The following is a 14,833-nucleotide window of genomic DNA, read 5'->3' as shown; positions in this document are numbered from 1 at the left end:
AGCACCCAGAGTCTCCTCAAAAATGTCATCACGCTTCGCCTCTACTAATCCTCTATAAATTTTTAAAGTGGATCATTCACTGATCCCATTGCTTGACAGGTAGAGGACTGTGAGAGCTTGATAACATTCTAGGTGCCACAACAACAATGTATTCATATAGGAAACATCTTAACTTTCAGCACTGGCTACAAATGGTACAGAAAATCTGTAGCGATACACTTAAAAAGTGAAAATTAGTTGATGTCTTTCTATTGTGAGAACATATGAGAAGAGCAGCACAACATCTTAGAAGGAAAGAAAAAAGAAGTACAAAAGGTGATATTTATACTCAACAGCAAGTCAACAGTTCTGTATTGAAGAGATGAGGAATTATGTACATTATTTACATTTGACAGATATTTCTCTTCATCTTGTTTCTTAACACATTTCGGCTGATATACCCTCAAGCCTTCATCAGGTGTCTTGGGGAAATTTCGAACCTGCGTTCTCATTCCTAAGGCATTTTTAGATGTTATTATTATTAGTATTCAGGTCACTGCTTGGAATCGAACTCGGAATCTTGGGGTTAGTAGCTCTTATGGCTTATGGGGTAGTGGTTAAGAGCACAGGCTACTAACCCCAAGTTTCCAAGTTCGATTCCAGGCAGTGATCTGAGCAGCAGCAGCAGCAGCTATAACAACAACAACAACAACAACAACTCGGAATCTTGGGGTTAGTAGCTCTTACGGGCATATGAGGTAGTGGTTTTGAGCGCAGGTTACTAACCCCAAGATTCCGAGTTCGATTCCAGGAAGTGATCTGAGCAGCGGCGGCGACGGCGACGACGACGACAACAACAACTCGGAATCTTGGGGTTAGTAGCTCTTATGGCTTATGGGGTAGTGGTTAAGAGCACAGGCTACTAACCCCAAGATTCTGAGTTCGATTTCAGGCAGTGATCTGAGCAGCAGCAGCAACAATGACAACAACAACGAAAACATAGAATGCAGAATCTGTGGATAAAATCAGAAAGTGATAAGTGCAGAATCTGTGGACAAAACGGTGAAACCGTATGGCATATTACCAGCCAATGTATGTCCCTAGCCCAGAAGGAATATAAGATATGCCACCACAATATGGCCAGGCTTGTCCATTGGACATTTTGCAACAAGTATGGACTTGACAGAGCAAAAACTTGGTACGACCACAAACCTGAAGGCATCGTCCAAAATAGAAATGCAAATATCCTGTGGAATTTTATGATTCAGTACGACCATGAGATTGAGAATAGGAAGCCGGACATAGTCTGAATTCAGAAAGAAAACAAACTATGCTGGATTATCGATACAGCATGCCCAACTGACAACAAGGTATGCGATAAGGAAGAAAGAAAAGTCGAGAGATATGACAAGTTAGCTTGGAAAGTTAAGCAGTTGTGGTCGATGAAAAAGTTAGCAGTAGTACCAATAATTGTCAGAGCCCTGAGAACAGTGAGCAAAAATCTCGAGAAGTACGTGGAACAAATAGGGGCTGCAATAAGGGTGGAGCACTTGCAGAAAACAGCACTGCTTGGAACCACTCGAATACTCTGGAAGGTGCTCAAAAAATAAGGGGTGTTACCTTAGTTCACTGGTAGTGAACAGGTGACATTGTAGTACATCTCCAGCGTTAGAAACTGTGCAAAGGTAACAATAATAATAATAATAATCCTTCCTTCTAAAAGCAGGAGGTCTGAAATTTTGAAGGGAGGGATTACACTGACCCCAGAGTTCAACTGGTACTTATTTTATCAACTCTGAAAGGATGAAAGGCAAAGTCAATCTCAGCAGAATTTGAACCCAGAATATGGACAGACAAAATGAAATTCCACTAAGCATTTTGTCTAGCATGATATTGATTATGCTATCTCACTGTCTTAAGAAGAACTGCAGTTGCAGAACAAAAGACAATCAAGACACACAACTCTTAGACATAGTCTAAAAATTAGTCCAGCTTGACACATGTTGCATTTTATGCAAAACATGGTCAATTTACTCTACACACAATACTTACATCTAACATATTCTTTTACTTGTTTCAGTCATTTGACTACAGCCATGCTAGAGCACCACCTTTAGTTGAACAAATTGATCCTAGGACTTATTCGTTGTAAACCTAGTACTTATTCTATCCGTCCCTTTTATCAAACTGCTAAGTTACAGGGATCTAAACACACCAACATTGGTTGTCAATCGATTGTGGAGAGACAAACACAGATACACAAATACATACATATACGATGGGCTTCTTTCAGTTTCCATCTACCAAATCCACTTACAAGGCTTTGGTTGGACCGAAGCTATAGTAGAAGACACATGCCCAAGGTGCCATGCAGTGGAACTGAACCTGGAACCACATGGTTGGGAAGCAAGTTTCTTACCACACAGCAGCAGCAATGCGACAAGTAAAAATAATCTTGATTTATAACATGGACATAAGCAAGCCAATATATTTTGGGGAAAGGTGTAGTCAACTAAATTGGCTCTGGTATTTGATTGGTGCTAATCTTATTGATCATGGAAGAATGAAAAGCAAAGCTGACCTTAGCAAGATTTGAAATAAGAACACAAAGGTCTGTAACTAAAAAGTACAATGCTCTACTGATGCTGTCCATTTAATGCTCTAAAAGCCCTACAACAAATGAAATTTATACACACCTAATGAACACAAAGACACACTTGGTAGGGTAATAGAAACTCACATGAAATTGTTGAAATCATAAAATCATCATCGTTTAACATTTGTTTTCCATGCTGGCATGGGTTGGACAGTTTGACTGTGGACTGGCAAGCCAAGAAGCCACATCAGGCTCCAATCTGATCTGGCAATGTTTCTACAGCTGGATACCCTTTCCTAACGCCTACCACTCTGAGAGTGTAGTGGGTGCTTTTTATGTGCCACTGGCTTGGGGACTAGTCAGGCGGCACTGGCACTGGCCACGTTTGGATGGTACTTTTTATGTGCTACCGGCACAGGAGCCAGTCGGGGTGGGGGCATTGGCATCGACCATGTTCGGATGGTGCTTTTCACATGTCACTGGCACAGGGAGCCAGTCAGATAGCACTAGCAACAACAATAATGGTTTCAAACTTTGGCACAAGACCAGCAATTTTGGGGAGCCAGTCAGGTGGCACTGGCAACAATAACAATAATGGTTTCAGACTTTGGCACAAGATCGGCAATTCTGGGGAGGGGATTAGTCAATTACATCAATCCCCACTGCACAACTGGTACTTATTTTATCAACTCCAATGGAATTTGAAATCAGAACATAAAGACAGGCGATATATCATTAAGCTTGCTAATGATTCTACCAGCACATTGCCTTTTAAATACTGATCCCAATTTTGGCACAAAGCCAGCAATTTTGGAAGCGGGAATAAGTCAATTACATTAACCCCAGTGTTCAACTAGTACTTATTTTATTGACCCTGAATGGATGAAAGGCAAAGTTGACCCTGGTGTTGTTTGAACTCAAAACTTGGCCGGAATTGTACTTTATTGAATTCTGCTGTTTTGAACTGTCTTCCTTCTTTCTTGTCTTCTTTGTTTTGTTTTTTTTCTTCAAACTCTTTTTGAACTTGTGTTTGACTTTTTTTGGACTTAAAAACATGGCAAAGAAAAGTGATAAGGTGTTGGAGTGGGAAATTGACCCACCCAAACAGGATAAAAAGTCTTGAGAAGAGGACAGTGGTACTGCGGAAGTACTTCAAGTTGCTCGATACCATCGCCCTCTTCAAAAAGATTGATATAGAGAGAGAGTTGGCGGAATACATGCCAACTATAAAACTTATTTCCAGAGGTGTCAAATATGTGACGGTGTGGTTGCTATTTGACACCCCTGAAGAGACTCGCAATTTTGTGAGTCAGCCCTTAGTGGGCAAAGAGATATTGTTTCTTCCCAAGTATTGTGGGAAGAAGTTGACAATGGCTTGGGTCTATGGGTTGTCACCCGGGATAGAACCGAGTGGATAGAAAACACTATTCACCGGGGTCTGGGTGGCAGCGGAGCCGAGCTTCTCAGTGTAAAAATTTTGTCTGCGTTTGATTGGGTGAGGTCAAAAGCGGTTTTGACCCTGTGGACCCAATCAGCCAAGAATCTGGTGTTTCTAGATTTTCTGAGAATGGCCGGTTGTAGGTATCTGGTGATTCTTGAGGGACGCCCCCCCCCACCACTAGTGTCACCTGTGCCTGGAACCAGGCCACATTAAAAAGAACTGTCCCCAGGGAGAGATGGAGGCAGTGGAGACCTCCCCAGAAAAAAAGGAAGAAGGGGGACAACAATGGTTGCCCACCGAAGGACCCCAAGGCTGCGGGAAGGAGGGAAGATCCTCCAGTTAAAGCAGAGGAACTACACCCTCCCATAACAAAGGGGAGAAAAAAGAAGAAAAACAGGGCAGTGCCGGCATGTTCCGAAGCCCTGTCGGTGGGAATTGTGCCACTGATGGTGGAAGTTGTGACCTTGACCCATGTGGAGGAGGAATTTTTGATCTTCTTCCACAGGGGAGAGGCAGTGGGAAAGTTTACTAAAAAGTTTGCCAGGGGAGGAGATATAACCTGCATTAAAGATCCTGGATGGCCTCCGCAGGTAGCTGTCATCTCAGACACGGATTTTTTCAAGGTAATAAACTCCTTTCCAGAAGATGTATTCCGCTTCCGATTAAAGCGCCCTGAACTGGCACTATCGGAGTGCTTAAGTGACACTTTGAGCTTGGATGGGTGCTGGCGGGGCGGAAAATAGTAAAAATTAAGAGGCTGAGTGCCTCATACTGAAAGGGCATGTGGCCCATAAGAGAAAATGTAAGAGGCCTGGTGTCTCATTTGTAAGGACATTGTGTTATTTTTGGTAAGAAGCTTAGTGCCTCATTGTATGGACCTTGTGTCCAATGAAACATTAGTAAGAGGTTTATTACCTCAAATTGTGTGTTTTGTAAAAGAACAATGTTTTAGAGAAGCAGCGATCGGCGGGTGTCATCTGCCTTCCCTCATTAATACCATTTTGTTCATTCATCTCTTTAATGTTATTGTCCAGCCCGCAGCTACTACTTCTACGTAATGCCTTGATAGCAAATTGAATGAAATAAAGAAGCTTACTTCCCAACCACATGGTTCCAAGTTCAGTCCCACTACACATCACCTTAGGCAAGTGTCTTCTACTTTAGCCTTGAGCCAACCAAAGCCTTGTGAGTGGATTTGGTAGACTGAAACTGAAAAGAAGCTTGTCGTATATGTGTGTGTGTGTGTGTGTGTGTGTGTGTGTGTGTGTGTGTGTGTGTGTGTGTGTGTGTGTGTGTCTCTGTGTGTGTGTGTGTGTCTGTGTGTGTGTGTGTGTGTGTGTGTGTGTGTGTGTGTGTGTGTGTGTGTGTCTGTGTTTGTCCCCTACCACTATTGCTTGACAACTGATGTTGGTGCGTTTATGTCCCTGTAACTTACCAGTTCGGTAAAAGAGACAGATACAAAGACTAAGTCCCAGGGTTGATTTGTTTGACTAAAAAAGTGGTGCTCCAATATAGCCACAGTCAAATGACTGAAACAAATAAAACAATAAAAAGCAACAGAAGCAGTATTAATACCAAAATAAATAATCTTCTCTACTCTAGGTACAAGGCCTGAAATTTTTGGGGAGAGGGGAGCAGTCGATTAGATCGACTTCAGTATGCAACTGGTACTTAATTATCAACCCCAAAAGGATGAAAGGCAAAGTCAACCTCGGCGGAATTTGAACTCAGAATGTAAAGACAGATGAAATACTGCTAAGCATTTCGCCCAGCGTGCTAAAGATTCTGCCAGCCTGCCACCTTACCAAAATAAATAATAAATACATACCTGAACTCAAAATGATACACTCCATATTTTCTGTAGGCAACATAGAGATCACTTAAATAAAGAGCAACCTGGAAAGATAACAATATCAAATAATCTTTTGATACGTGTTTGTAAAGATTGATCAGTCTATAAACTTCATCTTTTATGATGTTTTTTACACTACACTTAAACTTGTAATCATTTACAGATGCTCAATTTTTACATATATATGATATGATGGCAACCGTGCATACAGTTTAGCTCCAAGTTGGCTCTGATAGATCAAACCGTTGATAAAAGATGTTCCAGCCTTGAGCAGCCCAAATTTTGTTTCAGTTCAAGATACACTTTGTTGGAGAATTGTAAAAAAAAACCCACAAAAACAAACAAGTTAATCATGGGTAGAATGTCATTTTACAAGAGTTTTACTTAGTGACTGACACCAGTGCCGTCTCACTGGCATCTGTGCCAGTAGCACATAAAAAGTACCATTCAAGCATTGGGCCTCATGGAGGCAGTGACAGGTGACCAAACGTCTTGGTAATATACTGTGCTTGTGTTGACTTGTCAAGCCAAGTGAGACCATAGTCATGTCTGATGCCAGTGTCAGGTCAATGGCACCCATGCCGGTGACACGTAAAAAGCACCCACTACACTCTCAGAGTGGTTGATGTTAGGAAGGGCATCCAGTCATAGAAACCTTGCCAAATTAGATTGGAACTTGGTGCAGACCCCTGGCTTACCAGTTTTCATTTAAACCAACCAACCCATGCCAGCATGGAAAGCGGACATTAAACAATGATGATGATGATGATGAAGGCTAACTTGGAGCTAAATAGTTATACTTCTTGCCAACTAAATGCCAGAGTCCTAGTTACTTTGGCTGGTATCAATCAAGCTAGTTGTCACTCAGTTCTATTATCACCTAGCTGGCTGTCAACTGATTGCCACTGCCATGTGTACATATATTTTGGTTAGGCTTGAAATAGGGATATTTAATTCTAACACGAAGTTAATTTCAGGATTGGTTTATCTTCTTTCACTTGGTTCTTTCTTGCATATATCCCTATATTTCAATGAAGCAAAGTATTATTTATCCCAGGCAAAAACAATGGGCCAGGTACTTGTGATATTAATGTTTTTCTCAGTTAACTAAACATGAATTACCTAAGATTAGAAGTACCCTTCTACAGGTCAATACCAAAGTGTATGAAACAGTATTGATTGTGTTGATGGCTGATTCAGTCTACATCTTCTGTCTGAGAAGACCTGTCAAACCAAGTGAGATCATAGTTGAGGCTGACGCCGGTGTTTTGTAACTGGTACCCATGCCAGTGGCATGAAAAAGGCACTCACTACACTCTTGGAGTAGTTGACATTAGTAACGATATCCAGCCATAGAAAACATGTCAAATCAGACTGGAACTTGGTGCAGCTCCCCAGCTTACCAGTTTTCAGTCATTTAATACCAACTCATACCAACATGGAAAACGGACATTAAATGATGATGATGATCATCATGATCATCCAAAAATAAAATAAGAAAATGATCACTTTATAATTTTCATAGCATTAATAATATGTTTAATCAAACATACGATGAAATTCCATTCTGCTTTCTTCAGAACATATACTGTTTCACCATTTGTATAAGGATATCTTTCTCGTAACACATAAAACAGATCAAGTTGTGATTCTGGTTCACTAGAAGAAAAACATATACATATATATATATATATATATAAATGTGTATAACATAATATCTATATAAATATACTAAGTTGCTTTATCCTTGTCGGTTAAAAGGATTCTTTAACAAAAATCACTTTAACCTATTTAGTACCAACAAATGTGAGACTGTCCCTGACCCTACAACCAAAATTTAATGCTATTTCATGTCCCAAAGACCAGCTTAACAAGAATAAAGATATTTTCCTGAATTTTTCAATAATTTCAAAATTAATTGTAGCAAAGGATGAATATCTCAACAGAAATATGGTAACAAAAGCATGAAACTTACTACTCTACTGACCCATGGGACTACATTTTGAATCTTGTTACATGCACTGTACTATGCATTGCTGCTAAAAGTATGTACAGGATTTTCGAAATAAGTTGTCTCCTATCAGATAAATGACCTCATTTGACATTTCATTCAATGTGAATTTTCACAACATACATACATTGAAGGTTCGTGGCTTAGTGGTTAGGGCACTCAGCTAACAATCGTAAAGTTGTGAGTTCAATTTCTGGCAGCACATTGTGTCCTTGAGCAAAACACTATATTTTGTGGCACTCTCTTCCATTCAGCTAGCAAATATGATTTGTACTTGTAATTCAAAGGGCTAGCCTTGTTACATTCTATGTCAAGCTGAATCTCCCACAGAACTAAGCTAAGTGTATATGTGTCTGTGGAGTACTCAGCTACTTGCGTGTTAATTTCACGAGCAAGCTGTTTCATTGATTGAATCAACTGGAAGACTTATTGTTATAACAGACGGAGAGCCAGACAGATATGAATCACTTTAGTATAATACTTATAATACAGTATAATAACTTATAATGCATTGAAAGGAAATAAGTGAAGCAGAAATGTGTATTTTACTTACGGTCCAGTATCCTCATAGTATCTGCATACAATTTGGTCATCAACAATATCAATATACTGAGATGGATATTTTTTCATCTTCCCAGCTGCATTAGAAATCTCAACATTATCTGATTCAGCAATGTTTTGAGCAACCTTCAATACACAGAAAGGGAAATAGATAAGATATCAAATTTATGTAACTATAATAGTATAATATATAACTATAATCTAGTACAGGTGCATAAACACACCTGTGCCAGTGGCAGGTAAAAAGCATCCAACACACTCTAAGTGGTTGGCATTAGGAAGGGTATCGAGCCGTAAAAACCAAGCCACAACAAACAATTGGAGTTTGGACAGTTCCCAGCTGGCCAGATTCATGTCAAACCATCCAATCCATGCCAGCATAGAAAATGGAAATGATGATGATGACGATGATATAGACAAGGTCTAAATAATGGTCATTACATATTTTTCCTTTATTGGGGTAAATGTGGCTTACAACTGTTTCCTGTAGTCATAGGTTCGTTACTGATAGGTTTATTCAAATGATCAATGATCAGTTGAGAAAAGTTGAATGACCTTAAAAATTAATGCTATTTTCTGTCAGAGCCATTTCTGATAGAATGGTACATGCATGAGGGGTGGAGAGAAGAGAGGGAGCAAGTGGAAGAGAGATAAGAGGAAAGGGGAAGGCAAGTGATGATTTGGAAGGGAAGGACTAAGGTGAAGAGAAGGAAAGAAGAGAGGAAGGGATAGAAAGAGTAGGGGAGAGGAGGCATTCAATAGAAGAAGGGGGATAAGATAGCTGAAATTGAGGAAAGGACAGTCACAAAACATAAAGTGTCTGTAGTTGGGTCATCATACAAGAACATGCTTGCATTGTTTTTAGGTTAGATATTCTCCAAATATTGTTGCATTTCAGGAAAGTCATTTTATTTATTATTATTATTTTATTTTTGCCAAATAAACACACGAACTATGATATATATATATATATATATATATATATATATATATATATATATATATATATATATATATTTTCTTCACTTGTTTATTATTGTTATTTTATTATTTTTATTATTTTGATGCCTGTATGTTGTCCAGAAATCTTTCATTACACATCTATGGCTGCTTTAACGAATGAAAATAGATAAGGCATAAAATTTATGTAACTATAATAGTAAAAAAAAAATCATAATAAATAAAATGACCATCCCAAAGTACAGCAATATCTGTTTCAACACATGATTTCACATCAGTTATCTTGCAAAATGAATTGATATTCTCCAAATGTTGAGATGAAATCTGATATGAGCTATTTACACACATGGTCAACTTAAATCTTTAATATTTAGTCATTTGTACTATCATGCATAATGAGGGAATTGTATTAGTAAATGAATTAAATATCCGCAGTAACCATATTGTGAGGGGGAGGTTGAGAAAGCTTTGGTGAGCTTGGATATACATTAAAGATAAAGGGAGAAATGTGAGGTGAAAATAAAGATAAAATAAAGTTAAGCTATTTAAAATCGAATAGAATTGGAGGTCAGATATAATTTCAAATTAACCTGAATTAAAGAAATTTTAAAATTTAAACAATTAAAGCTATTATGGATAAAAAAATTAAATTAAAATTTATAAAATTAACATTAAAACAAACAACTAAAAGAATTTTACAAAATAAAAGGTAATACTAAAACAATAACAATAATAATAATTGTTTCTACTGTAGGCACAAGGCCTGAAATTTGTGGGGAGGGGACTAATCGATTACATCGATCCCAGTACTCAACTGGTACTTGATTTATCAACCCCAAAAGGATGAAAGGTAAAGTCGACCTAAGCAGAATTTGAACTCAGAACGAACAACAACAAAGTAACTCAATAAAATAAAATAAAAATTAAGAAATTTAAAAAGTTGTAAAATTTAAAGAAATAAAAAACATCTACCCATACACATATAAAAAATTAGATAACTTACATTTAACCTTTAGACATTATACCCATCCCAACCAGTGTCTCTTGCTTTAGTATTAAAGTTATCTAGGGAACCTACTGAAGGATTTATTATAGGAAAGCTTACAGCATACCACTACTTCTTGCCTATGATTAATACGGTTACTCTCAGAGACATGTAATAATTATTCAAGGAGGGATACTCAGCTAGCTACTCATCAAACCAAGGATACTTTAATATGAAGGCTACATAAATCTATCTGGGTTCATTCATAGCCTAAAACCTAACTCGGTTGTATACAGTATAAATGCCAAACTGTATAGCAGTTATAACAACAAATGCAATCTTTGCAATGCAGAAGTCTTATCTATTATATAATGCAGCAATTGCATTAATAAAACAAAATGACCTTATTCTTAATTGTAAACATTAGGTTATGCCACACATTTTTAAGGTACAAATGATAGTGTCCTCCACAATAATTCCCTGTGAATTTATAACACATTTTTTAACTATCTTTTAACATATTTCCATGACTTTGTGGTCTCTTTATATTTTCCTCTTAGCATACTGGGGTGTGCATGCATATACAAATGCACCCTCTGTGCACACATATATATTTATGTTGATACAACGGGTGCGAAGTGAGTGTACATATGTATGTATGTGTGCATGACTGTATAAATCTACTGTGAAATTAGAAAACAACCAACTTTACCAGTGCCTACCCTACATCATTATCTTTACCCATCCTTACCTTATATTCCTAACAACCATTATTTCCCCTTAAAGATTACTCTCTACGCTTATCTCCTCCTCTTCTCGTCTTTTTTCCTAACTCCACCTGATTCCCACCACTCTTAAATATTCAACCTCTTACTTTTTCCTTGACAATTACATTTCTTCCAACATTTAAAAATTTTTTATTCTGTGTACATGTGTGTGCATGGGTACACCAATGTATTTGTTTGCTGCTGACATAATAAAGTGGCCCCAGTTTAATATAAATAACAACTTTCTCTCTCCTTAAAGTCAGCAGCCATCTAATCTATATGAGGAAAAATCTCATATATACTTTTACTCAGTTAGGCCTCAAAATTACTGTAACCACTAATCTATCTGAAGTTGATTTTTTAGATAATTCCCTAGAGTGAAACTTGTTCTCTTATAAGCTCTATCATAAAGTAATTGAGAAACTCATGTATATCCATAAACAGTCATGTCACCCCACTTAGCATTTAAAAACATTACAGCCAACATCAGTAACAGGATGTCTATTTTCTCCTTTTCTAAAGAAATATTTGTAAAGCAACCCCATAATATAATATCCTGGCTAACAATGGCTTCAAAGATAAGATGCCTTACAACCATTCAATTAAAAATATGAAACATAAAATACACCCAGGAATATAATATGGTTCTCCCCACACACCCACAAACTTTCTCTTTGAATGTTATGACTAATGTAGGTAAAAAAAATTCCTTACTTTAATAGACAGGCATTTCCTAGTAAACAATAAATACAAGAAAATTAAATTTTTAATAGACATTCAGAGAAAAATTCCTTTACATGCTTTCCCAGTATGAAAAACATATCACTTGCAGGTCACACCAAGAATTCAAGAGACTCTGAAGCTTGCCCACTCAATCACACATGCTTGACCAACTCAGTGGTTTATGAAGCCAAAGTCACTGTAGTGCTCCAAAGTAAGGAATTCCAAAAGAAAAATTACTTTTTTTTTTAACTTGCTTCAGCCAGCTGACTTTGGCCATGCTGGAGCACTGCCTTGAAGAATTTTAGTCAAATGAATTGACTCCAGGAATTATTTTTTCAAACCTGGTACTTATTCTATTGGTCCTTTTTTTTTGCCAATCTGCTAATTGACATGAACATAAACACACCAACATTGGTTGTCAAGTGGTGGTGGACAAGCACAAACACAAACACACATATATATGATGGGCTTCTTTCAGTTTCCATCTATCAAATCTACTCATAAGGCTTTTGTTGGCCCGAGGCTATAGTAGAAGACACTTGCCCTAGGTGCAATGCAGTGTGAGTGAACCTGGAACCAAGTGATTGGGAAGCAAACTTTTTACCACACAACCATGCTGGTTTATGAAAAACAAATTTCAAAAAAAGATACACAAGCAACTGGTTTCCTTTTCAGCACATATGTAAGAATAAAGCTACAAAGTTAACTAGTCATATATGGGAACTGAAGGTCAACCACACACCAAACACCACACACAATCAAGTGGAGCATGATGGTGTGATCAATTTTTTTTGTAAATGGATCAAAGAGATGCAGGCTTTGTGTAGCTGAAAATCTCATATTCTTTTTAGATCCAACAACTCCATGAACCTAGTAAATTCCAGCTCCAACATAATTAGTAACTGTAAACACATGGCCAAATTTCTCATTGAACTGGAAGATTCTATCCTCTTTGGATAAAACATGCAGTCTCACAGACATCAGCTTCCTCCTTATTGACATAGTTTACATATGCTGTATTAATTCTGATTCAAACACCATCCACATTAATTCTGATTTCAACAGACAAAGGGGATCCATTAGTCTTGCCAGAGATGTGTGAAACCTCTCTGATGCTGGTGACATTATAAAATATACCTAGCACACTCTATAAAGAGGTTGTCATAAGGAAGGACATCCAAACCAAAAATTGAAATTTCAAGTGTGACATAGGCCCCTGGATCCACTAGGAGTGGTGAACCATCCAATCCATGCCAGTATAAAACAATGAAAATAAAGACCTTGATCCTTGTACTTAATCTGGTACCTATTTTATCAATCTCTATTTATCTGAAGGCTAAGTCCCACAACAAATTGAGTTACAATCATTTAGGAACAAAAATGCTGCAAAGTATTGGTACTGATTTACACCGGATCACTCGTGCACACACATGCATGCACACACATGCATGCACATACACACACACAACAGACTTCCACATAGGTTCCATTTCTTAAATTTCACTCACAAATCATTGTTCAACTGAAGACCCACGGTGCAAGCTACTGGCCCAAAGTGTGACTGGGTGGAATTGAACCCAGAATACATCTGTGAAAAGGACTTTTTAACCACACAGCCATACTTTCCATCATTATTTTTCATTATACAATTCACTTCGATTCAGAATATATAATCAGCATGGTAAATATCAACAGTACCTGTAAATTCCAATTGCATTTATCCAAAAAGAACTTAGCTTTGCCCACATCCAGTCTTGGAACCTTTCTAATTAACTGGTCCATTTTTGTTTCCTTGTCATCCCTGTAATTAATTTTTAAAAAAATCAAATAACATTATTTGTAGTTTAATTTTTTTAACACAGGAAAATTATACAAACGTTTTCTGAAAAATTAACTTTGACACATGAACATTCTATTTCAAGAGAGATTTCTTTTTATATCAAACATAGTATGAAAACCAATAAAAGAAAATTTGTCAGTATTCCAAAATATATCTATGTTTAACCCTTTAATATTTAAACCAGCCATATTTGGCCCAAATATTCTGTTTTATGTTCAAACCAGCCAGATCTGGCCTCTCACACCTACCCAACAACGTCAGTCTAAGGTTAAACAATTACATCATTGAAATCTTGAAGCTTTTGAGATAATGCATGATTCATTCAAAACAACAGAGATAAATAAGGATTACATTTAACAGTAATCTGAATGGTAAAGGGTTAAACCATAGTTTTTTACTTATTTAGCAAGACTATATCATTGCTATTATGCAAAAGTGTTGTAAGTCCAAAACATTGCTTTTTCAGAAAATGAAAAAATGGTTTCACCATTCCATAGCAATCTGAAGCAGCTGGAGATATGATACTTTGACCAAAAGAACTAGCTATTGCAAGCAAAAATAAATATTGAAAAAAATGCATTTGGTCAAACTTGGACATATGACAGTTTAACATAATAGCAACAATATGTTCTTCAGAATAATAAATTTTAAGCAAATGTGGTGCAAATGGATGAGGACAGCTGTGTGAAAAAGTACCACACCCTAGCAGTTGAAGGAATCTGTGGAAGAGGTAGACCCTTTTTCTGTCTTTCTGTCTCTGTCACACTTAAACCTTTTAGCACCTGATACAAGATCACCTCCTCTAATTACTCCTTCCCTCCCCAAAATTTTTTGTCTTGCAAGTTACTTGGTGATCCTGCTAGTGATGGTGTCCTGTAAAAAGCATCCAGTCCACACTGTAAAGTGGTTGGCATTTGGAAAAGTATCCAGCTGTAAAAACAATGCCATAAAGCTGAACTCACCTGTGCTGATGCCACATAAAAAGCACACAGTCCACTATGTGGGGTGGTTGATGTTAGAAAGGGCATCCAGCCTTAAAAACCAGCCAAAACACACACAGAAGTTTAGTGTAGTCTTCTGCCAGGCCAGCTCCTATTAAACCATCCAATCCATTCAAG

The 14,833-nt window shown here is 37.5% G+C and overlaps 1 protein-coding gene across 2 annotated transcripts in view; it reads right to left on the bottom strand.

The window, feature by feature from the left end:
- Positions 1–14,833, bottom strand: part of LOC106877687 (uncharacterized) — a 288,271-nt gene that overhangs the window by 251,591 nt on the left and 21,847 nt on the right. For both annotated transcript variants that reach the window (XM_089353047.1, XM_089353048.1), the window contains exons 5-8: positions 13,574–13,676; positions 8,433–8,566; positions 7,422–7,527; positions 5,845–5,912 (exon numbers count right to left, since the gene is read on the bottom strand). In XM_089353047.1, the coding sequence (XP_089209173.1) occupies positions 5,845–5,912; positions 7,422–7,527; positions 8,433–8,566; positions 13,574–13,676 (411 nt within the window). The remainder of the gene's footprint in view (positions 1–5,844; positions 5,913–7,421; positions 7,528–8,432; positions 8,567–13,573; positions 13,677–14,833) is intronic.

Source organism: Octopus bimaculoides, chromosome 5 (genome assembly GCF_046866305.1).
Source record: "Octopus bimaculoides isolate indiv1 chromosome 5, ASM4686630v1, whole genome shotgun sequence".
NCBI classification, from domain to species: Eukaryota; Metazoa; Mollusca; class Cephalopoda; order Octopoda; family Octopodidae; genus Octopus; species Octopus bimaculoides.
Note: the sequence above shows the minus strand (reverse complement) of the source record. Positions and strands in the feature narration are given on the sequence as shown.